Source organism: Bidens hawaiensis, unplaced genomic scaffold, assembly GCF_021521415.1.
Source record: "Bidens hawaiensis isolate Kalapana, Puna unplaced genomic scaffold, B.hawaiensis_p1.1 tig00031524_1, whole genome shotgun sequence".
Lineage (NCBI taxonomy): Eukaryota > Viridiplantae > Streptophyta > Magnoliopsida > Asterales > Asteraceae > Bidens > Bidens hawaiensis.
The window spans coordinates 1-22,569 of NW_027495333.1; the positions used below are offsets into that span (position 1 = coordinate 1).

General features: G+C 36.1%; 5 protein-coding genes across 5 annotated transcripts; all 5 read left to right on the forward strand.

Moving 5' to 3' along the window:
• The first annotated feature begins 2,211 nt into the window (after nt 1-2,211).
• On the forward strand, nt 2,212-3,974 carry LOC143582299 (large ribosomal subunit protein eL14y). The gene is made up of 5 exons (XM_077064902.1): nt 2,212-2,263; nt 2,355-2,456; nt 3,330-3,459; nt 3,542-3,654; nt 3,784-3,974. The coding sequence occupies exons 1-5, from the start codon at nt 2,261-2,263 to the stop codon at nt 3,838-3,840; spliced, it is 405 nt and encodes a 134-aa protein (XP_076921017.1). The 5' UTR covers nt 2,212-2,260; the 3' UTR covers nt 3,841-3,974.
• Nucleotides 3,975-4,516: 542 nt separating this feature from the next.
• On the forward strand, nt 4,517-5,862 carry LOC143582300 (CRIB domain-containing protein RIC6-like). The gene is made up of 4 exons (XM_077064903.1): nt 4,517-4,574; nt 4,675-4,775; nt 4,946-5,009; nt 5,160-5,862. The coding sequence occupies exons 1-4, from the start codon at nt 4,517-4,519 to the stop codon at nt 5,405-5,407; spliced, it is 471 nt and encodes a 156-aa protein (XP_076921018.1). The 3' UTR covers nt 5,408-5,862.
• A 2,577-nt stretch (nt 5,863-8,439) lies between these two features.
• On the forward strand, nt 8,440-10,634 carry LOC143582301 (glutathione gamma-glutamylcysteinyltransferase 1-like). Its single transcript, XM_077064904.1, has 8 exons — nt 8,440-8,762; nt 8,856-9,098; nt 9,224-9,383; nt 9,458-9,509; nt 9,589-9,816; nt 9,908-10,225; nt 10,305-10,408; nt 10,448-10,634. Exons 1-7 carry the CDS (start codon nt 8,615-8,617, stop codon nt 10,386-10,388), a joined length of 1,233 nt encoding a protein of 410 aa, XP_076921019.1. The 5' UTR covers nt 8,440-8,614; the 3' UTR covers nt 10,389-10,408; nt 10,448-10,634.
• A 2,322-nt stretch (nt 10,635-12,956) lies between these two features.
• Nucleotides 12,957-16,432, forward strand: LOC143582302 (protein NPGR2-like). Its single transcript, XM_077064905.1, has 5 exons — nt 12,957-13,187; nt 13,358-13,610; nt 13,823-15,042; nt 15,771-15,915; nt 16,116-16,432. The coding sequence occupies exons 1-5, from the start codon at nt 13,011-13,013 to the stop codon at nt 16,430-16,432; spliced, it is 2,112 nt and encodes a 703-aa protein (XP_076921020.1). The 5' UTR covers nt 12,957-13,010.
• Nucleotides 16,433-17,294: 862 nt separating this feature from the next.
• Nucleotides 17,295-19,696, forward strand: LOC143582298 (protein HOTHEAD-like). The gene is made up of 6 exons (XM_077064901.1): nt 17,295-17,376; nt 17,476-17,724; nt 18,140-18,532; nt 18,601-18,986; nt 19,059-19,525; nt 19,636-19,696. The coding sequence occupies exons 1-6, from the start codon at nt 17,295-17,297 to the stop codon at nt 19,694-19,696; spliced, it is 1,638 nt and encodes a 545-aa protein (XP_076921016.1).
• The last annotated feature ends 2,873 nt before the right edge of the window (nt 19,697-22,569 follow it).

The window sequence follows — 22,569 nt, forward strand, 5'->3', positions numbered from 1 at the left end:
ACCCGAAGTATGATACATCGATGTATGTATCCCTTACTTTTACAGGGTAGTTTAGCGGTGAAGTAACATAGTGACCATATGTATTCTTGTTCGGCTGTTCTTAAGACTACAGTTAATATAGGATCTATCATATTGGATCCCAATGTATAAATTACCATAAAACATGTTGAGAATGTATCTTCAATTCAAAAACTTAAATAGTATAATATTTAAACCAATATGTATTGAGCATGCTTCTTCAATCTACACAAGTATTGATCCACATGCTACAACGCTCCATCCCGTCTAATGCATGCTTGTATGACAAATTTCATGTTTTGCTAAATATTATAAGTTATTGTTGAATATGGTTGTATATTACGGTTTTATAACGGCTTGGAATATGTTTTTTTATATTGTTAAAGGTGGATAATTTTTTTAACTTGTTAAACCCGATACCCGACCCGTTTAACCCGAAACCCGAACTTATTTGGGTTGGTTATTGGGTCAATTTGTTTCGAGCTCAAACCCGAACAACCTGAAACCCGAATAAATAACCCGAAAACACCCTAGTGTGTAGCAGTGTTTGTCTCACCTTGCTTGCATGGCAGTAGGGTGACACCCAAACATGAAACAACCACAACAACACTTGTAATAAGTAAATCTTTTACTTTCTTTTTGTTTATGCTCAAGCTTTTCACAAGAGTATACATGTTTAAGGAATGCATTTTCTTTTGTTCAAATGATGGATCATAACAACCATCAAACCTAGTAAATCCAATAAATAGCAAAGTTGTTAGTAAGTTTTGGAAAAGATAAGATGTAAGTAAACCTTACCTCCATCCTAAGTATAAAAATGTTGCTTACTGAGAGACCTCGACACCCGTTGCAAACGATGGATTAGATATTTAGATTGGTACATTTCAAGTCATTTTTACTCGTATGTGAATGTTAAGTGAATATATAAATTGAGTTGCATATCTTATTATTGATTAATTTCCGTCTAATATAAGTATTTCATATTTTTGTTGGTGATAGTATAGTTTTATTCGCTATGAACTATTGTTTTAATTGTTATTTTGTGCTATTAAAACGAAGACATAGAGAACTAAGATAAAGACGATTCTTAAATTTGTTTTATTCTTTTAATATAAAAAAACATTTCCTATGATAAAATAATTATTTCAAGTTTGCTTAATTGCATATTAGTGGTTGCTACCACCTAAAGTGTTCACATTATGATCATATAAAATTTCAAGTTGTAATTTCGTGACATATACGGGTAAACATGCTGAGACTACGACAATTAATATAAAGATAAACATAATGATATAAAAATACACATATATTTAAGAATTACCAGCGAATTTCGCATCAACTTTCTTGTAACATGTAATAATGATTTCAAAACTCAATTCAACATATTTGAATAACAATTGTGACTGGTATGACTGCGTTCGCTCTTACAAAGAATGTAGGTCATGTTATTGTTTGTTAGATCGATGGATTGCTCAGTAAGGACTATAATGTTGGACTAGATCACTATATGGATTTCAAACTTGTACTTAGGTCAACATAAGTCAAACACGAGTTCTTGCCAAACCGTGTCAGGTTGGAATAAGCTTTTGAGGGTGGGGGACGGTCGGATTTGTCCATTTGAAACCGGGTTTATATGGTTTGATTCAAAACTGAAGGGCTTCGAATCAATTTCAAATATAGGGTTACACCCGATTTCAACCCTACCGGCGGGGTCGGTTCCAAACTAGTTCTTACCAAACTGGTTCCGGTTTCTGAACCATTTTTTTTTTCACCCCTAGACTATTATATTCAGTCTAGAGGTGCACTAATACCCAGTTTCGGACCCGACTTGAAACCAGTTCCTACCTGTACTGATCCAGAGGTACCCGGTCAAAACCCGACCCTACCTGAAACCCGAAAAAAACCCGGTCAAATACCCAACTATACCTAGAACCGGTTCCTACCTGACCTGATTTTGACTTTTATTGAATATACCCAGAACCAATTCCTATCCGGTTCCGGTTAATGAAAATACCCGGTCTGTGCACCTCTAAATTCATCATTTCAAATTCAAATTTTCAATATTCAAAACCGTAGCTTTATACTCTATATGGGCCGGAATCGTGACTGGTTAACATAAAGGCCCATATAAAAGTTGAAAAGAAAGCCCAACTCAAGCGATACAAAAAAATGTTATTGTTACAAACCCTAGCTTCATCACTACCATCTTCTTCTCGGCCCAGCACATCCAGAACAAACGAAAATGGTAAACTCAAAACCCTAATTCACACCAATTCAATTCATATCATACCTCATATCTTAACAACTGTCTATGTATTTTCTTATTATTATTGTAGCCGTTCAAGAGGTACGTCGAGATCGGAAGAATCGCTCTTGTCAACTATGGAAAGGATTACGGAAAGCTTGTCGTCATTGTTGACGTCATCGATCAAAATCGGGTATTTGCATTTGATATTGTTTTTTATTGTAATATTGATTGTTATGATATGTCCACATGCTCTATGGTCTATTTGAAATCTCATTTGCCATTGTTTTAATAGTTTGCTTGAATTAAAATCAAATTAGGATGTTGATTGAGCTTCAATGTTGTCTGGTTTTAATATAGATTTTTGTTAAATAAGAGTATGATTAGGTGTTGAATGAGCTGTAATTGTGGCTTGTTATAAGCCGCTCGATTGCTATTTGAGATTGGTTCGAGCCTGAGCGGAGTTCTAAGACTCAAATAAAGCTCGTTTAGTTATTGAGTCTGAGATCGAGCTCTCTTTAGCAAGATTAGTCTTATGTATTTTTAAGTTTTTTTTTTATAGGGCTTTTATGTATTACAACCGAACTCAAGCTTATTTAAGGGTTTAGATAAAATATATGAAAATAATTAAAAATTTATATAAATTATTAATTAACAAACATTAAGAAAGCTGGGCTCGAGCTTGAAACAGGACTCACGCTTTGTTTAGAAAGCTCAAGTTTTGTAAGTCAAAATGAGCCGGGCTTGAGCTAGGCTTCTGGTCAGCTTGTTTTCAACTTAGTTTTTTGAGTTAGATTTTGATTGATATTGTGATTAGGTGTTGATGTAATTGTAGCTTGGTTTTAAGTCTTAATGATAAATATGTAAGGTGAATTGCATTTTAAGAAAAAGTGACTTGATCTACATAATTTAAGAAAATTGATTTTGTTGTCGTACTTGTTCTAATGATCTATACAGTAGTTATGGCCTTTTTATGTGGTGGAAGTCATTTCTTGTATGCTTATTATTGTAAATACTGCATAATCAAAAATTTTGTTTTCTGAAATTTTTGTTTTTTTTTGTTCAGGCTCTTGTGGATTCACCCGATATGGTGAGGGGACAAATGAACTTCAAGAGGTTATCACTCACAGACATTAAGATTGACATCAACAGAGTCCCAAATAAGAAAACCTTAATTGCTGCCATGGAGGCTGCTGGTAGGTGTCAAATTGTTTGCTACGCATACTCAAGTTTTTGTGGCTTGTTATTAGATTAACTGGAAACTATGATTATTTACAGATGTTAAGAACAAGTGGGAGAACAGTTCTTGGGGAAGAAAGTTTATTGTGCAGAAGAAGAGAGCTTCACTTAACGATTTTGATAGGTTCAAGATCATGTTGGCAAAGATTAAGGTAACTTAACAAAAACCCTTACATTGCACTTGTAAAGATTGTGTCTATTGAATGCTTTTGTCATTATTCATTGTTACACATTGATTCTAAGACGCGTGACTGATCTTGTTGCAATTTGTGATTTTGCAGAAAGCTGGAGTTGTAAGGCAAGAGTTAGCAAAGCTTAAGAAGGAAACCACAGCCTAATGATGTCGTTTTGTTTTTATTATTGAAGATTTTGCTGAACTTTTGAGGAAGCTTATGTTTTATCTGTTTTTTGTTCTTTCTTAATGTATCAAAAGAAACCTTATGACAAGCTTTATGCTTATGTTTTGGTTACAATCAATGTTTTTTCTTATGTTGGTTTTACACATTTTTACTTTACAACAAATGATTTAACCGTAACACATCAAAAGACAATGTTAGGTCCTTACATGCACATACTTATAAAAACTATTAACAAAAAGCTGTATTGCAATGCATTGAGTAAATGTATTAGTATTACTTTGCTTAGTTGTAGTTTCAACTAGGGATGAACTCGGTACGTTATTGTTCTTTTTAGAATTGCCGAATGTATATTTCTTACAACATAATTAAAGAATCTTCTAGCCTAAAGTTTAATATAGAATTACTAATCTGAATTGGTAAAACTCAAAATCAAAGGTGGTACATCATTTTACTCCTATTATCTCTCTTTGTCACCCATTATGATCTCTCATTTCTTTTTTCATTCTTGTTTTATATACCTATATTTATTCTCCCCCTTCTTCCACCCAATGTCTTCTTTTGGTTCAATTGATTCTCTCCTGAATTGTTCCTACATATTACAGGGTCGCCTGACCCCATTCATATCCGGAGCGCGCATACCGAATCTTGAAGCTATATGGGTACTAGGGTGAAAGGTTTTTTTCGAGGCTTCAAAAACATCTCAAATATTTTCGGTAATTAATCGTCCTCTATTCATTCTACACACACACCATTCATGATCATCCTCTTATTATAAATGCACGCTAATGATTGTGAGCTTTTTGGGATTTGAAGACGATGAAGAAGAACAAGAAATACAAATCGGTATGCCCACGGACGTGAAGCATGTTTCTCATATTGGTGCTGATGGACCTACCAACGAATCTCCTAGTTGGGTACGTGCTTCACCTCTCTATCAAAAACGTCTTTTTCTGGGTGATTTCCAAATACTTTATTTAAGAAGCACACCATTTAAAAATATGAACCATATATGAAAAAGTTACAAGATTTAAATTTGTTTTTTGGTTTTGACATTATTTTAGTGTTTTTGTCTCATGGAATGTAGATGAGGGGGTTTGATGGCGCACACAGTCAGTCAGGATCATTGGAGAGTCATGATAACAGCGAAGGTTCTCTATGCTTAGAACATTTGATTTACTTCAGTTTAAGAGCAATAAACGTCGAAATAGTTATAATGAAATAATGTTTTATTTAACATAACTTATATCGTTTTAACCATTCAAAGTTGTCATTATTGAATGCACATACCACATGTGTAGGTTTAAAAAGCCACAGGAGTACTCGAAGTGAAGAATTAAATAGAGACATTCCAGATGTGCCCAGGGCATCTAGACACCGTCATCATCGCTCAATGGACAATTCTGATTCTGATTCCCAGTCATCAGCCAAGCCGAGACACAGGAGACACCACAGGATCATTCGACGGTCACAAGAGAAAGGGGACGTGCCAGACATTCCCAAAAGGACAAGACGAAGGAGACCAAAGGACGATGAGGAGTCAAGATAGTGAATCTTTGAGCCATGAACCTCGTTTGGTTTGATAAACCGGAACTAGGATCATCCTACGCTAAAACTCAACAACGTAGTATGCAAACAGGGAAGAAGTAAGGACGCCTTGAAGTTTGGATCCTCACCGGTTTATGAAACATGACCAAAAATGTTTGGTTACTTTTGGATGTACCATTTCCAATCCTCCCTTTTACTATCTAAGTATGAACTTCGAGTTTTATTATATTCATATAATTAATATTAGCTGTCAAATGCAAAATAAACCAAGAAAAGTCTGTTTCTTATGGATGTGTTTGGTATACCACGCACATTACCAATATTATGGAAGTTCAGGTGAAATTAAGAGCTATTACACATTCTTGTAAAAATATTTAATCTTCTTTTGGTGAAATATTCAGTGTATATAGGTTTAGTTATCTACACACTCTATTAAAAGACTATTAGAGCATTCACAATAGACGTTGTGTCACTACTACCATTTTTGTGGGACTTTTGTAAAGGTGCGCATTACCCACTTAATGAGACGTTGAATGAATGATCACTACATGCTTAGTGAGACATTGAAAGGGTGATAACTACTCGTCGGGGAGAAGTACAATGGGTGACTGTATCACTATCCGATTAGCGAGACAATTTGTAAAGGTGATCACTTCGTTGCTTATTAAGAAGTTTTATAGCAAAGATAAATTCTTAGTGGGACTAAGGAATGAATGCGGGGTAGGTCCGTTAACATTCGTCCCACTCATTACAAAAAATGATGGTTTTGTGCTGATCTCTATCTTACTTCTAACCACTTAATGTTTATCTCACACAACAAAGATTTTGAAAACTATTTCTTAAAACAAAGAAGTTTATACAAACATTGGTCACTAATTGCAAAAGAATGTACTAACCCCTCTACACATTGGACAAAATGATATGGTTGAGGTGTAGGTGTAGCCGTGTAGGAGAAGAAGATGAAGATGGTGTGGTGAATGGAGCTATAGTAGAAATGATTGAAAATGAACGTAAATTAATGGTAGAAGGCTCGGACTGATGTAAGTATGTTAAACATAATCTCATGAAATATAATACGATGGAAACTGGAGGTATATAGAGTGTGAAGATCATAACACATAAATTCTTTGATAATTCGGTGGCATAGCCAAGAATGTCTAGATATATACAAGCCTTGTTAACATGAGCATCCAAAGGTGCATAGAAAGGTGTAATCAAGTTGAGATCCAAAAATAATTTCATAAGGAGATGAATAAAGAAAAATGAGGGATGGCAATTAATTAATTATTTATAACTTTATATTAGGCATACCATATGAAAGTATTATGAGATATAAGTGGCACTGAAGAGTAAATCACAAGCTATTTGTAATTGTAGCAAATGCTGATTTTTTTTTTCGTTCGACAACCCCTTTTGTTGAGGGTATGCATGAACAAGAGATACAATAAGTACTAGGATTAGAAAGAAGCTTGCTCATGCCTCATGACCCACCATCGCACTAAAATGTTTGATGGTGCACGAAAACAAGTTTTCAACAAGCTGTGTAAAGGGACGAAAAGAATCAACTACTTATGAACGATGAGCTAAAACGATACAACCAGATAAAACGACTATAGTCATCAATGAAAGTAACGTAATAATGATAACTAGACAGAGAAAGGGAATGAGTTTGTCCCCATATATCACATTATTATATGAATTTTGAAGTGAAGAAGAAAATGGTAATCTAGTGGATTTAGAAATTAAGCATGCGTTGCAATTGTTATCAATGGTTTATTTGAAAAATAACCAAAAATAGAAAGATTAGACAAAAGAATCATATGGATGCTCTAAAAGAGAATGTTATAGCTTTTTAATTTTTTTAAGACAAGAGAATGTTGTAGTTCACTAGAGAAAGTGAAAGAAACATATACCAATGATTCTCTGTCCATACTGAAATATGTCGATATAAAAAGGAAAACGAGTGAAAGTATAAGCCAAAAACCGTACCGATTACTTGCTGGTATCACTAAATAATCAAAAAATATGAAAACAAATACCGGTATCGGAATATTCAATACATATATATATATACTAAATAAAACGCTCATATTGAAATTTGAAAATTCTTTGAATTTGAGAGAATTGTATTGATTTTAGAAAGGAATGAAGAATATATTAGTAAGAAGAATATATATAGTATTAGTTTCCATTTATTGATGATTGACTATTAGTTGCATAGCGGATTTTTCGGACCAAATCGTGTGGAAATTAATATTATTACAAGCTCTCACCATATATGGTTGTACGTACATATATAAGAGCAGCCATAGTTGACATCTTAGACCAATTCATTCGATCAGTAATATTTATATTAATATTAATATTAATATTAATATTAATGGCCAATGCAACAATATACAGACGACTTCTTCCATGTCCTCCTGCCATTGATTTTGTTTCTTCCCAAGGGAAGGTAATGTATATATGCGTGAAACCCTCGGATGGACAAAAGTGTTTTTGTTTTTCTTATATTTCGGCTGTCGGAAATGTTTTTTGGATTTTGATTCAATGCCGGGTAGATTGGTAGGGTTTGTAGTTTGTGTGATGATTAAATTGGTGTATGAATTTTGTTAATTTTAGATATAGATATTTATTTTGCTCAGTGATCATGTTATATTAGAAAATATATTAGCGCTGTCGTAGAACTTGTTACGTACTAGTCGGACATTGGGTACCAACTAGCCTATAATAGGGATCGATCGGGATTAACTGGATTGAAATATTATATGTAACTTTTCAAACTTATTAATCGCTTTGGATTAATAAGTATTATTTTTCAAATACTTCAATTTTTAAGATTTTGTATATGATTTTTCAACTTATTAATCGCTTTGGTTTAGTAAGTATTGTTTTTCATATACTTCAAAGATTTTGACCATTTTGGACATACTTTGATCAAAGTTTGACCGATTTTGACCAGCTTTGACAAATTTTTAACAATATTTGTCTGGATATTTGAATGATTTTGGCTGATTTGGACCGACTTTGACCGAATACCAATTATTAAGTTCGGTTAGCTGAAATCGAATGTGCCACTCACTCATCAATTACCGACTGATTGGCGACTAATAGCGATTTTTATAACACTTTATGTTAGATTTTATGCTTTATTTGGTCAAGAGCATTTTTTCAATTAAAAGGTCTTTTGAATTTGTAGGAATTATTCATGGAAGCCACTCAAGGTGGAACAATGGAAGGCTTCTTTAAGTTAATCTCTTACTTTCAAACACAATCAGAGCCCGCTTATTGTGGATTAGCTTCCCTAGCTATGGTCTTAAACGCACTTTCTATTGATCCCGGTAGAAAATGGAAAGGTACTTATGATTATCTTATATAATGTGATTTACTAATTTGGTATAAATTATGATGTTCATTCTATGATGTCGTGAACCGTTAACTGTTTGTAGGTCCGTGGAGGTGGTTTGACGAGTCTATGTTGGATTGCTGTGAGCCTTTGGAAAAGGTTAAAGCCGAAGGCATTTCTTTTGGGAAAGTTGTGTGTTTGGCTCATTGTGCTGGTGCAAAAGTTGAAGCGTATCGCACCAATCAAACCAGTATTGATGAGTTTCGCAAGCATGTTTTAGCATGCTCTACTTCTGATACTTGTCATGTTATTACATCTTATAACCGAGCCACTTTTAAACAGGCATGTGTCGTTTCTTGAATTTCCATTCCAATTTCTGTTGGATATTTTGGAAGTTACATATCTATCAAATTAACTACATTTGACATGAATAATGTTGGTTATTAAAATCTCTATTTCCATTGTAGACAGGTGCGGGCCACTTTTCGCCTATTGGTGGTTATCATGCTGGAAGGGATATGGTGTTAATTTTAGATGTTGCGTGCTTTAAGTATCCTCCTCACTGGGTCCCACTTAGGTTACTTTGGGAAGCCATGGATACTGTGGATGAAGCTAGTGGATTTCACAGAGGGTAAATTTTGTGGATTTGTTTCGGTAGATCACTTCAGTTTGACCCATTATTGACTTAATGTATATTTCTTTCAGTTTCGTGCTAATATCCAGGCTTCAAAGGCCACCAGCATTACTTTATACCATGGTACATTTAAGAATTAAGCGTATAATTTATATTAATATGTACACATGTTTTGATTGTGTATGTTGTCATTTTTTTGCAGAGTTGTAAGAATGAGAGTTGGGTTAATATTGCAAAGTACTTGTTGGAAGATGTTCGGGAATTATTGAGTTCGAAGAATGTGAAACATGTGAAAGATATTCTTTCTCTTATTTTAGTTCTATGCCATCAAAGTTTCTTGAGTTTACTTTTGCGGGTCCGAGAAGATAGGAGAACAGAGGAGGGTGATGAAAGTTTAAGCCCGGAAGAGCAAGAAAGGCTTTCAATCAAGGTATCTTAAAATATTACAGTGTTTTGGTCAGCTTGTTTTTGACCCGTTTTCAATCAAGTTTCATATTACAACTTTTATCGGTTTCATGTAGGGGAAGATACTGAAACAGGTTCGGGATACTGAACTATACAAACACGTTGCAGATTTTCTGTTACCTGAAAAACAAAGTGAATTCTCTAATGGTTTTTGCTGTCGGGAAACATGTGTTCGTTGCATAAAAGCCGATGAAGACACGCAACCTGTTAAAGTAGTATCTGGGATAGTGACCGATGAAGACATGCCACCTATTACAGCACTTTTACTAGCTTTACCACCGCAGACTTGGTCTGGTATCAAAGATAATATCTTGGTTCAGGAAATTGACACACTTGTTTCTATGGTTAACCTTCCTACTTTGCTTCAAGAAGAGGTATAGTTAATACTCCCATTGTTTCACTTTCGGTTGAAAAACATGTGTTTGTTAATGTTGTAACTGCTATTAATCGCAGGTTGTGCATTTGCGTGGCCAGCTGCACGTTCTCAAGCGATGCAAAGATAATGGCATAGAGAAAGATCTTTTTGCACTCCCCTAGCATCTTAATATTATACAAAGGTTCAAGGTCCGTAATTTTGTTTTAATTAATATACAAAGGTTCAAGGTTCAGGCTATGATTTTAGGCGTTTCAGGTTAGGGCCAACATGCCACAAGGAAACTAAACTGTTCAATTTTGATTATTCAAAAGTAAATAGCGAGCATAACTCATTCCGGGAATTTTTTACATGATGTCTAGATTGATTCAATCTTCTACTGTATTTATTTTTCAAGAGAGCTAAAATATGTGTGTCAAGTGACATGTATCTGATTTAAGTGCTTTAAATGTCAGTTTTGGTGAGGTTGACGGTCGAAGTTGTCTAAGCTCTTAAGTTTATTTTTAATGCATAAATGATTAAGCCTTCTAAGCCAATTTATTCCATAACTTATATTGTCATTGAGTTAATATATTTTCTAATCAAGTACTACATGCTGATATATTATAAAAAAACATATTAGACACAAAAGTGTTTTGGGCCAACCAGGCAGCTTAGCCCGACCCATTTTGCCGCACATTTACCCATTATGATCTTTTATCCAACCTATTCGACTCACTCATTTTACCACATCTTACGTGATGTTTTGTTTTAAGGGAAGTTAAAGTACAATCCTACAGATATCTAAATCCTTACCCATACCCTCAAGACTAAAAAAACATCCCCTGATTATAATAAACCGGAATCTTTCATACTTGTTCGAAACACAATGTACTTGCTATAACTCAAGAGGATCTTCTTGTGTTGGATCGCAAAGAGCAAAAAGCTCTTCTTGATGGAAAGGAACATTATCCTCGGTGGTGGATCTAGGAGTTTACAATAGGTTTGTCAGTACATGTTAGTTAAAACTCAAAACATGTTGAAATCATTTAGTTAAAGTACAATCCTACATGATACATTAAGAAGTTAGATAGTTAAATCACAAATTACCTTCACTTATGGTTACCTAAACAGTAAACATCCTAATATAAACTTCGGGCGAAATGAAACCCCTGACTTTGACAGCTCTTGACGTTTCTAGAACTTGCGAGTGCCGTCAGGCGCCACCATGATTTTTTTTGGGGGTGACTATAAGTGTGATTGCTTTTATATATGGAGCAAAACTTTAGAACATGTGTATGCAACAATGCATCTAAACCTTTAAAAGAATGTGACAAAGATTGCAAGGTTTTAATTGAGTATCATAGTTACTCTTGATGCACAAGTTATTTATTATTAAACTATCAGGTCTACACCTTTGGATTGTTCATATGACATTGTAAATGATGATCACTACTAACTTAGTAAGAAGAGCAAATGCGGTGATCGATACCTATACTAGTGATAAGATAAAAGATGATCACTTTGTTAAAACCGAGAAGCATGTGATGATTCCTTCCACACTGTGACAAGGAAGAAGTGATGACATAGTAGACATAAGGTGAGTTTATTAACATGCACCTGAGTCACTTTGAATCATTGTGTCTATGTGATCATCTCTCTATGATGCTAAAGTTACTTATATATCATCACTCAGTCAATGCACTTGTTTATGCCAATAAAACCATGGTATCGTTAGGTACCGAAACTTGTTTGGCATATACATACTTGTGACAAAAAAAAATTAACATACTGACATTTTAACTCTAAGACTATTTAAAATTTCACGAAATGACATGTTCCAAGTGTTGATGTGTATATATTATTCACATAAGATTATAATAATACTAATAACAATATGATTATGATAATGATAATGATAATGATAATGATAATAATAGTCACCTTATGTTTGTGATTTTCCTAGGCAATAAAATTCTTTGAAACATCAACCGTATTTATTTCAAGATCGTTCTGTTAAGAGAAACCGATTCAAGATTTTGTCGAGCTAGTCCCATGTTTTTAGCTTTGACCGACCGCATAATATTATTTTACCCTGCAAGGAAAGGAATCATTGTTTGGCATCCAAATCTTGCAACGGCAATAGTTTATGAAGTTTCAAACGTTCCAACATGAAAATTGTAATCATTAGGCGATGATCAAAGGCATTTAATTTTAGTGTGCAGTTTCAACACGTTACAAAGAATTAAAGGTCAATTACTAATGCTGAATATGATGATTTCGTTTAAAGTAATTCATTACAGTGTTACAAGTTATGTATGTAATTAATTTGGATGCTTGTTTCGTATGGTAGTCATTCTAATTAGGGTTTTTTTTAAATTGAATAGATAGTTTATATGATTATGGTTTGTTTTTCCTTTTTTTTTTTGGGTAACCAATAGGTAAATCACAATATGTGATGAGCTGTGACCTTTAGAAGGTTATGGCAGAAAACTAATGGAAACAAGATTTGAATACGGGATATATGATGACAAAAGGAAATCAGGTGCTTACCACTGCACCACCCTTTGGTTTTATATGATCATGTTGAAGCTATATCATTGGATTTTATAAATTTAGTAACACAAATTTGAACATATGAGCTTCTTAGGGATTTTTTCATAGTTCATGTGGAGTGCGATAAAATTATAAACTCACATAAATTTGTGTTAATCTCGTTTTTATTACGTATATTGTGCGAATTTATCTCCATGATCATCATAATATGAGTTTAACTCTCTCATATATTCGTTTTTGTTTTAAAAGTGATGCAGCCTGCAGATGAAGATAATACAAATCCAACAAACGCGAATGCTCAAGCTACGGCATATTTTTCAGCAACTACTTATTCTCAACCTATCATTGAGAATCAAAGCAAGTCAGATGAGTGTAATATTAAAGAAGCAGAATCATCAATTCAAGGGAGTGATCCGTTGAACTTCGAGGTGAATTCTCCAACATTTGTGCATCAAATTAATCGACTCAAACAAGTCTTTGCCAATATTAATAAATTGATCAAATGTTAACCAAAACATAACTTAAAACTTTGCTTTGGTTAAGAACATACAAGGGGTTCTTTTATGATATTTAACTGTAAATATTATGGATTATACAGGAAGCAAGAGCAGTGTTGGGAAGATATGAATATCAAATAGGGAACATAGAAGAGGCTCTTCGTGTATTTGATGGGATAAATATAGCTGCAATTACTCCCAAGATTAAAATTAGTCTCGCTGATATACGGAAACCTGAACATACACGCTCAAATAGCTATGGTGCTCCACCATTCTCTATAAATACCGTGAGTTTACTTCTTGAAGCAGCGTATTTGAGGTCAAAATCGTTGCAGATTTTTGGAAGGTATAGAGGTATTCTCTTTAATTATATGGTAATTATAGCTTACTCTTAGGTGCTTATATCATTGTATTCTAAAAATGTAGTATTTGGCATTCTTTATTATAAGTTATAATCTGATTATTGCGCTTTCAAGACGCTGATAATCAGTATTTAGTGTTTGGATACTGATTTTGATTATCTAATCTTTCAAATAATTTAATCTTTTTTGTATTATTAATTGCAGAAGCGGCTGATTCATGCAAAGTTATTCTCGACATCATGCAATCATCTTTACCAGATGGCTTGCCTGAAAACATTGATTTTGATTCTGAGCATAAATTACAAGACACACTAATTAACGCACTCGAATTACTTCCATATTTATGGCAACTTGCTAACATGCACCACGCAGCAATCTTGTCGTACCGGCGGGCCCTACTTCACCACTGGAACTTCAACAATCAAACAATAGCAAATTTTCAAAAGGAGTTTGCCATTTATCTTCTCTACAGTGGAGGAGAAGAAGCTTATCCACCTAATTTAGTGATCAAAACCGATGCTTCATTCGTTCCCAAAAGTAACATAGAAGAGGCTATTTTACTTTTAATGATTCTGCTAAGAAAAGTCTCTTTAAAGAATATCGAGCCGGATCCATCTGTTTTAGATCATCTTTCTTACGCGTTATCCATTTGTGGTGGACTCGGGTTTTTGGGTAAACAACTGGAAGAAATGCTTCCAGCCGTCACTGATGATAATGAAAAGCACCTACTTTTAGCTTTTTGTTATTATGAACAAGGTGACAGTTCGTCCGCTTTAAATTTGCTTAAACATATATACGAAAATGCGAATCCAAATTGTGCGTTGGCTTTATTAATGGCTTCAAAAATCCATGGTGAAAACAGTAATTTTTCAAAAGGTGTAGCTACTGCAAAGAGAGCTATTGAAGTTTTAGAAGATAAACATGATGAGATGGTTAGTGTTGGTTATTATCGTTTGGGCGTTTCACTTTCGGCTTATTCAAGGTTGGCACTGACAGATTTTGAAAGAGTTGATAGACAAAATGAAGCACTAGAGTGTTTAGAAACAGCTGCGAGGTTGACTAGAATGGTTGACTCGAGAGTTCTTTATGATCTTAGTTTAGAAAATGCTGAGCAAAGGAATCTAGATGTTGCTTTCAGTTATGCGAATCGTATGCTTAGTTTGGAAGGCGGGTCCCACCTTAAAGGATGGATGCTATTGGCTAGAATATTGTCTGCACAAAAACGGTTTCAAGATGGTGAGAGTATTATCAATGCTGCTATAGATCAGACTGAATATTGGGATCAGGGTGAACTGCTAAGAACTAAGGCTAAGCTCCAACTTGCACAAGGAGAAGTAAAATGTGCTATTCAGACATACGGTCGTGTTCTTGCGGTTCTTCAAGTAAAGTGTAAAAGTTTTGGATTGCCAGAAAAGTGTCTTGAGGTACTTTCAGTGATTCATTGTTTAAACTTCATTGGTAACTTCTCAATCATTCCACTTGGCTTTTTGTTGCAAAGAAAAAAGATGGCTAGATGGGAGAGGGTTGAACGGGTTGGGTATAAGCTTTATTGAAATAACATTCAAGGGGTGGTGCACCTTGTACCATAACATCTTAAAGGCACAAGTTGTGATATACCTGATACCTTGGTTAGCAGATATTTAATGGTAGACTGGTGGGTCCCGTGAGTTCTCCGGTAATAGTTCTCATGGTTACCAAAAAAAATGCTTGTGTTGAAACACACAAGTCACTTTGGGTTGTTTCACAAACACTTTTAACTCTGTTTTAATTCTTCTGACAGTTAATGCATTAGTTATATATAAAACAATATAGCTAGTTGTTATATTAATAATCCGTATATTTGAATAAAAATGATTTAAGAGGTTGAAGCATTAAAGTAGAGTTAACATCTTGGACCTTTTCAATCCATTTCCCTTTTAGTTAACGTCATTATTCAGCCCGTGCGATAATTATGATATGCAACATAACCTAAATCAATATAAAAAAACGAGATGAATTTGCCTCCTCCCGCAAGAACAGAAAGCTAAAGTCAGTGGAGGTTTAGTGATACTTGAAATTTGACAAAAATTACATCCAAACTGTAACCAAAACTGCAACATTTCATATTTGATATATATTTTTTAATGAGGAGTTATCTATACATACTTGCTAGCTTGGTGATAGAAGATTGGAATCAGAAATATGGAATGATCTTGCTAAAGTCTATATAAGTTTATCTCAATGGCCTGATGCCGACGCATGCCTAGTGAATTCAAAGGCTATCAGTGACTACTCGGCTGCTACACGACATACCATAGGTACTTTCTTGATAATCCCATTTATCTAATTACATATTTACCCTTTCTTACAATAATATAATTATCCCATTAGTTCAACAGAAACTTGTTTAGACTGCCCCCCCCCCCCCCCCCCCCCCCCTTCTTCTCTTTTCTAGGGACAATTTTGTCCAAAAATATTGAAGTCCATTGTGTCTTAATCAATATGATTACTGTTGCAGGTTTGCTCTATGAAGCAAAAGGTCTCAACAAACAAGCTCTAAAAGCTTATAAACGCGCGTTAGACGTGGATCCTGCTCATGTGCAGAGTCTTGTTTCCATAGCTGGTGTGTTCAGGAAGCTCGGTGGGCAGTCTGGGCCTGTGGCCCGAAGCTTCTTGAATGAGGCGTTACGGGTCGATAAGATGCACTCTCCCGCATGGTATAATCTAGGCCTGCTTCTTAGAGATGAGGGTCCAGCTGGCCTAACAGAAGCTGTTGATTGCTTTGAGGCTGCAGGTGTACTAATGGAAACTGAACCTATCGAACCGTTCAGATAAGGAATGATATACATTGATCCAACTCAGGCTAGTAGTTGAAAGATAAGCGATGACCAGGTGTTGTTACCGGACCCACTTAGCAGCTCAGTTGATGCGACGTTACTTGGTTTAACTGCTCAATGATTTTCTACTGAAGATTTTATTTATATTATTCAACAAGAAGCTAATAATATAAGTATTCAGATCTTGAACATCGAGCAAGCCTTCAGTTGTTAAATATATATGCTTTGATTTAGACTGCATCAATATATGTTCATCTTGGGAATTCAATTTTATTTTTTTGACAAATTTGAATCAGTATATGGGACACGAAACATGTTTTTGATATACATATACGGGTTTTTAATATTTGTGACAATAAAAATGATCGATGTAGTTTACAATGATTTTAGACAACTCCCACCATGGATCTAACTGACAGAAACAAATAATATTTTTTTAGGATAAACATATGTTAAAACAGAGAAACATATTGCAAACCTAACTTAACTGTGAATAGCAAACTGACATGGTTACCTAACTTAACTGTGAATAGCTAACTGACATGGCAACCAAAATTAGCATTTAGCAAACCTAACACGTACATAAAAAATGTATCAATTAGGTTCATAATAATTAATAAATTAATTTCAATATTATTGGTCCCAAACCATTTGTTTATGGATCCTTATTTTTCTGTTTAACAAGGGAATACTATGGCTTTAACATAAGTTTTTGAATTGAAAACAGTAAATATTTGGCCAAATATAACTTTTTACAGTTTCCATACTCCGAAGCCCTATATAATAAGTAGCATTCCAGTGTCAAGATAACACACAAATCATAAAACATATTAGTAGATAGATACCGAGATATTGTTTGGATGGCTTATGTATGGGCACGATTGGTAATATGTTTTCTCCTAGCCATTCTTGTCTTCCATGACTTATGTTTCTCTGAAATGCGTATGTTTTCTTTCTTATTCAATAACTGGTTTGGTATTATATTTTTTACTTTGATTCTATATCAACTTACCGAAGCTAATGTTATTAATGAAACTACAGCTCCGGATTACACCTTCATGTATGAAGCAACAAAAGCTCCCAAGATTTCATTCTATGATTACATTATCATAGGCGGTGGCACCAGTGGAATCCCATTAGCCACCACATTATCTGCTAACCACAAAGTTTTACTTCTTGAACGCGGAGGTTCACCTTATGGAAATCCCAACGTCACCCGTTTATCAAATTTTGGATCCTACTTCTCGGATACATCTCCAGATTCTCCCTCTCAGCAGTTTATTACCGAAGGTGTTGTAAATGCACCTCAGGTGTGATTGGTGCTTGCGGTGCGCGCATATAATGTATATATGTGTGAACCCTCAGGTGGGCAAAAGTAAAATTGCACTAATTTTGACATTATTTTACTAATCTCATGAAAATAACGTTAAAAGTGGCGGAAGGTTAATCAGGCATCATGTGGTGGCGTTGATAGTCGAAAGACAAGGGCACATGCACCAATCAGCCGGTGTCCCGATGATTGAGTGCTATGTGCCTTATGTCCAAGGCTTGATGCAAAACTACTATCGAGCCGGGGGTCTCACCGGAAGCAGTCTCTATATCCCTATGGGATAGAGGTAAGGCTGTCTACATCTTACCCTCCTCAGACCCTACCATAGCATTGCTATTGGTGGGATATACTGAGTACGATGATGATGATGATGATGTGTTGTAAATGCACGTCCACGAGTCTTGGGTGGTGGTACTTCTATTAATGCTGGTTTATATTCTCGCGGCGAACAAAAATTTAATATGGAAGCAAGATTAATGGATGAAAGTTTGGTTAACAAGTCTTACGAATGGGCAGAAAAAGTAATGGTTTTTAAGCCTGAATTGCAGAAGTGGCAGTCGGCAGTTCGAGCCGCATTGGCGGAAGCTGGGGTCACACCAGACAATGGCTTTATCTATGATCATATCATTGGGACTAAATTGGCTGCTACACTTTTTGATGAAAATGGGACACGGCATACCGCTGCAGATATGCTTCAGTATGCAAATCCCAAAGGGTTGTCTGTTTTGCTACATGCAACTGCTGGAAACATCTTATTTAAGACCATAGGTAGTAGGTATATATCCATTGTTATGCTAACATTCTTAAAATTTTAAATCTCTTGTGATTCTTTGCAGGAAGATCAAGGCCGTTGGCTTATGGAGTCGTGTTTGAAGATTCAGCCAAGAATAAGCACATGGCTTTTCTAAAGGGTAGAGAAAACGATGAGATCATATTATGTGCTGGTGCTCTTGGAAGCCCACAACTTTTGGTGTTGAGTGGCATCGGTCCGAAAGAACAACTTGATGCCTATAATATAAAAGTCGTCCTTGAGCAACCTTTCGTCGGTAAAGGCATGGCGGATAACCCACAAAACTCCATCTTCATTCCTTCTCCCATTCCAGTTGAGGCATCCGTATTCCAAGTTGTTGGCATCACTTCGTTTGGTAGCTATATCGAGGAAGCCGGCGGCCTTAATTTGATCTTTGCGAACCCTTCAGCCTATCAGGGATTTTCCCCTCAGGTAACTAGAATTTGTATATCAAATAGATCAAATTCGGCGATATATTAATATGGTGATCTTTGTTGTTTGCAGATGGGTGGGTTTATATTCGAGAAAATTAATGGTCCTCTATCGATGGGTGAACTAGGGATTGAAACTCTTAATCCAGCTGATAACCCATCTGTAACATTCAACTACTTCAAGGAACCCGAAGATTTACAGAAATGTGTTGACGGGATTAGAACAATTCTGAAAGTGGTTGAATCAAAAGCATTTTCGAACTACAAGTATGCGAATATGACCGTCAAAGATATTCTTGATCTAAACATGAAATTACCGGTGAACCTACTTGTACATGCTAATACAAGTTCTTCATTGGAACAATATTGCAAGGACACTGTAAGGACTATTTGGCACTACCATGGTGGTTGCCATATTGGAAAAGTAGTTGGTCCGGATTATAAGGTTTTTGGTGTGGCCGCCCTACGAGTAATTGACGGATCAACGCTACTTAACTCTCCCGGAACTAATCCTCAAGCAAGCCTTTTGATGCTTGGAAGGTAATTAAATTCGAGTGTTAATCGTGTCAGCTTAAAGTTTTCATATGGTGTTTGAAGATCATGTGCCAACAAGAAGTAAATGATGATAATTTGGTTTTAAATTGATTTAGGTACATGGGAGTTACAATACTAGGCCAACGGCTTGCAAGTGCAAATACCAAGAATGAGTGAATCAAATTTTTACTGTGACAATGTACACCAAGTTGAAGTTTGTTCTTTGTTATTCTTAACTTTGTATGATATATTAAGTTTGGAGCTTGGTTCACATTATTTTACTTTTTATAAAAGTTATATAGATCCAATTATTTCTATTCCTATTAATATATCAGCCGGTAATTCCAATTTCCAAACCATTAGTTGTACCATAAAACCCGGTTTTTCAAACCGTAAACCGAACCGTATGATCCATAACATAATCAAAGTGACCGATGTTGCTTGCTTTGGGTGGTTTAGTCGGTTTAAACGGTTTTTGGACATTCCTACCCGAAATACAACACTAATGTCTTCTTAGATTACATGACAAACACTTGATATGTGTGTAATAGATCTTGAGTTTGTTGGGTTCGTAGGCCTTGTTGGCCCGGTTTATTATATGAAGTCAAAAGAGGAGACGGGTGTGGGCGGTCGGGCCCAAGCCCGGCCCGGTTTAGATTTCTTGCATAATAATTTACTAACCCTAGTTCAGTCTCTATATAAACAACATTATGTACTTGTAATATTTGTCACTCAATAAAGATATACCTAGTTGCCACCCGTGGACGTAGGTCAGTTTAGACCGAACCACGTTAAATCCTCGTGTTCGTTTACTGCTTTCGTGTGTGTGTTCAGTTTCGTGTGTGCGTTTAATCCTAACAAGTGGTATCAGAGCTTAGGTTCGGATCACACGAAGAACAAGTTGAACCAGCCGAGTCGCCGCCAAACCATCCAGCCGCCGCCACCCTACTGCGCTAGGGTTCCGCCGCTGCTACGGTTTTCCGATTGTCGTTAGGGTATACGCCGCCGCCGCTGTTTCGCCGCTGCTAAACCCAGCCCGACGATCACGACTAGGGTTCAGTCGAGCAACGCATCACCACCGCGTTCCGCCGCTATCAACCGCAGTTCGCCGCCACTTAGCAGATACGATTAGATCTGACGTGGAAGGCAGTGGGTTTCGATTTATTTGGTCCTGGGTGCTGTTCGCGAAGAAAATAGTGAAAAGATATGCTATTATTTTCTTGGGACTTGTGAGCCATGACATTCATGGAAAAGTGAAAGATTACTTCCTTTTCTTCCTTGTTATTCGTGGCAGAAGACCAAAGAGAAATAAGATTATTTTTATTTTTTCTTTTTTTTCGTTTTGCTATTTGACCAAGATATAGAAACACATTTTTTTGGTTAAGCAAGAACGAGTTAAGACAACAAATCAAGATCCTATTTTTGTTGAAGAACAGTTGTCAAGTCAGAAGAAGCATTAAAGAAGCAGTGAACCAGTGTCAACCGCGCTTGACAGGTTTTATCGTTTCAGTTTAAAATTTCAGTTTCTGATTTTCAGTTCGATATTCCGCTGCGTATAAATAGGTTGATTGTTTAACAGAGTTCAGTAGAACAGTCGTTAAGTTCAGGCTCGTGCCATTGCGTGTTTGTCTGTGTTTTATCTAGTTTTTCGTTTTAGTCATTGTCATGGCAGAAGACGGAAAGGTTTCGATACAGAAGTTTGACGGACAGAAGTTCGGTTGGTGGAAGATGCAGATTGAGGCACTACTTTGTCAGAAAGACTTGGATGTAGTGCTTGAGGATGAAAAACCAGAAAAGTTGTCAGAAGCAGATTGGAAGAAGTTAGACAAGAAAGCTAGGGCTTGTATTACATTGTCGTTGTCGGAAGATGTGGCGTTTAACGTCATGAAAGAAACCACAGCCCGTGGTATGATGGACGCACTATCCAACATGTATGAGAAGCCTTCGGCAGCGAATAAAGTCTATCTTATCCGAGAGCTAGTGACAACAAGAATGAAAGAGGGTGGGTCAGTTACAACTCATATCAATAATCTTAATTCGATCTTGTCCCGCTTAGTGTCAGTTGACATTAAGTTTGATGATGAAGTTCAAGGCCTCTTGTTATTATCTTCTTTGCCCGACAGTTGGTCGCAAACAGTGACTGCAGTTTGTAGTTCGTCTACAAATATTACTTTCGATGGGATTCGAGATCTGATTCTGGGAGAAGATTCAAGACGCAGAAGTTCAGGTGAATCATCAAGCAATATGCTAGTCACAGAAGGTAGAGGTAGGGGAAAACAGCGAGGCAGTGGGAGCAGGAAGAGGAGTCAGTCTAAGACTTGTAAGGATATTGAATGTTGGGGTTGTAAAGAGAAAGGACACTTCAGGAATCAGTGTCCGAATGGTAAGAAAGAGGTGAACGTTACAAAAGACGACACAGATGACGGGGTCAGTAGTGATGAGGTTTTGGTTTGTAGTGTTGAGAGTAGCGTTGATGCTTGGGTGATGGATTCTGGTGCATCGTTTCATGCCACTCACTGTAGTGAAACGATGAAGAATCTTAAATTTGGGGATTTTGGAAAGGTTCGACTAGCGAATGATGATATTTTAGAGGTTACGGGTATGGGAGACGTTGATTTGATAACTTCAGCCGGTACTTCTTGGACTTTGAAAGACGTGAGGGTTATTCCAAGTTTGAAGAAACGTTTGATTTCAGTTGGGCAGTTGGATGACCAAGGGCACGATGTTAAGTTCGGGAATGGGCAGTGGAAAGTAGTCAAAGGGAATCTCGTGGTTGCTCGTGGCAAGAAAATGGGTTCGTTGTATATGGTCGATATGTCACCGAAAGGAGTGGATCCAGTTTTGGTGAAAGACAAAGTCCGGTTCACAGAATCTCGTGGGCAGAAAAAGGTTCGTTTTGCAAGTAACAAACCCAGAGCCAAAGTGAAGATTCAGGATGAACGAGCTAGGAAGGTTAAATCAGTTGGGGGACATCGTGACAGTGGGAGCACAGGTCGTGTTTCAGTTACAGTTCCAGGTCGACAGTGGATTAAGAAAACCAGTATTCCAGC

Coding starts and splice junctions, on each gene's coding strand:
- LOC143582298 (XM_077064901.1), top strand. CDS start 17,295: ATGGCTTATGTATGGGCACGATTGGTAATATGTTTTCTCCTAGCCATT. Junction 18,533..18,600: donor CATCTTATTTAAGACCATAG/GTAGTAGGTATA, acceptor GATTCTTTGCAG/GAAGATCAAGGCCGTTGGCT. Junction 19,526..19,635: donor AGCCTTTTGATGCTTGGAAG/GTAATTAAATTC, acceptor AAATTGATTTAG/GTACATGGGAGTTACAATAC.
- LOC143582299 (XM_077064902.1), top strand. Junction 2,457..3,329: donor ACGTCATCGATCAAAATCGG/GTATTTGCATTT, acceptor TTTTTTGTTCAG/GCTCTTGTGGATTCACCCGA. Junction 3,655..3,783: donor TCATGTTGGCAAAGATTAAG/GTAACTTAACAA, acceptor GTGATTTTGCAG/AAAGCTGGAGTTGTAAGGCA.
- LOC143582302 (XM_077064905.1), top strand. CDS start 13,011: ATGCAGCCTGCAGATGAAGATAATACAAATCCAACAAACGCGAATGCT. Junction 15,043..15,770: donor TGCCAGAAAAGTGTCTTGAG/GTACTTTCAGTG, acceptor CATACTTGCTAG/CTTGGTGATAGAAGATTGGA. Junction 15,916..16,115: donor TGCTACACGACATACCATAG/GTACTTTCTTGA, acceptor TTACTGTTGCAG/GTTTGCTCTATGAAGCAAAA.
- LOC143582301 (XM_077064904.1), top strand. CDS start 8,615: ATGGAAGCCACTCAAGGTGGAACAATGGAAGGCTTCTTTAAGTTAATC. Junction 8,763..8,855: donor TCCCGGTAGAAAATGGAAAG/GTACTTATGATT, acceptor AACTGTTTGTAG/GTCCGTGGAGGTGGTTTGAC. Junction 10,226..10,304: donor CTACTTTGCTTCAAGAAGAG/GTATAGTTAATA, acceptor TATTAATCGCAG/GTTGTGCATTTGCGTGGCCA.
- LOC143582300 (XM_077064903.1), top strand. CDS start 4,517: ATGGGTACTAGGGTGAAAGGTTTTTTTCGAGGCTTCAAAAACATCTCA. Junction 4,575..4,674: donor AAACATCTCAAATATTTTCG/GTAATTAATCGT, acceptor TGGGATTTGAAG/ACGATGAAGAAGAACAAGAA. Junction 5,010..5,159: donor GAGTCATGATAACAGCGAAG/GTTCTCTATGCT, acceptor CCACATGTGTAG/GTTTAAAAAGCCACAGGAGT.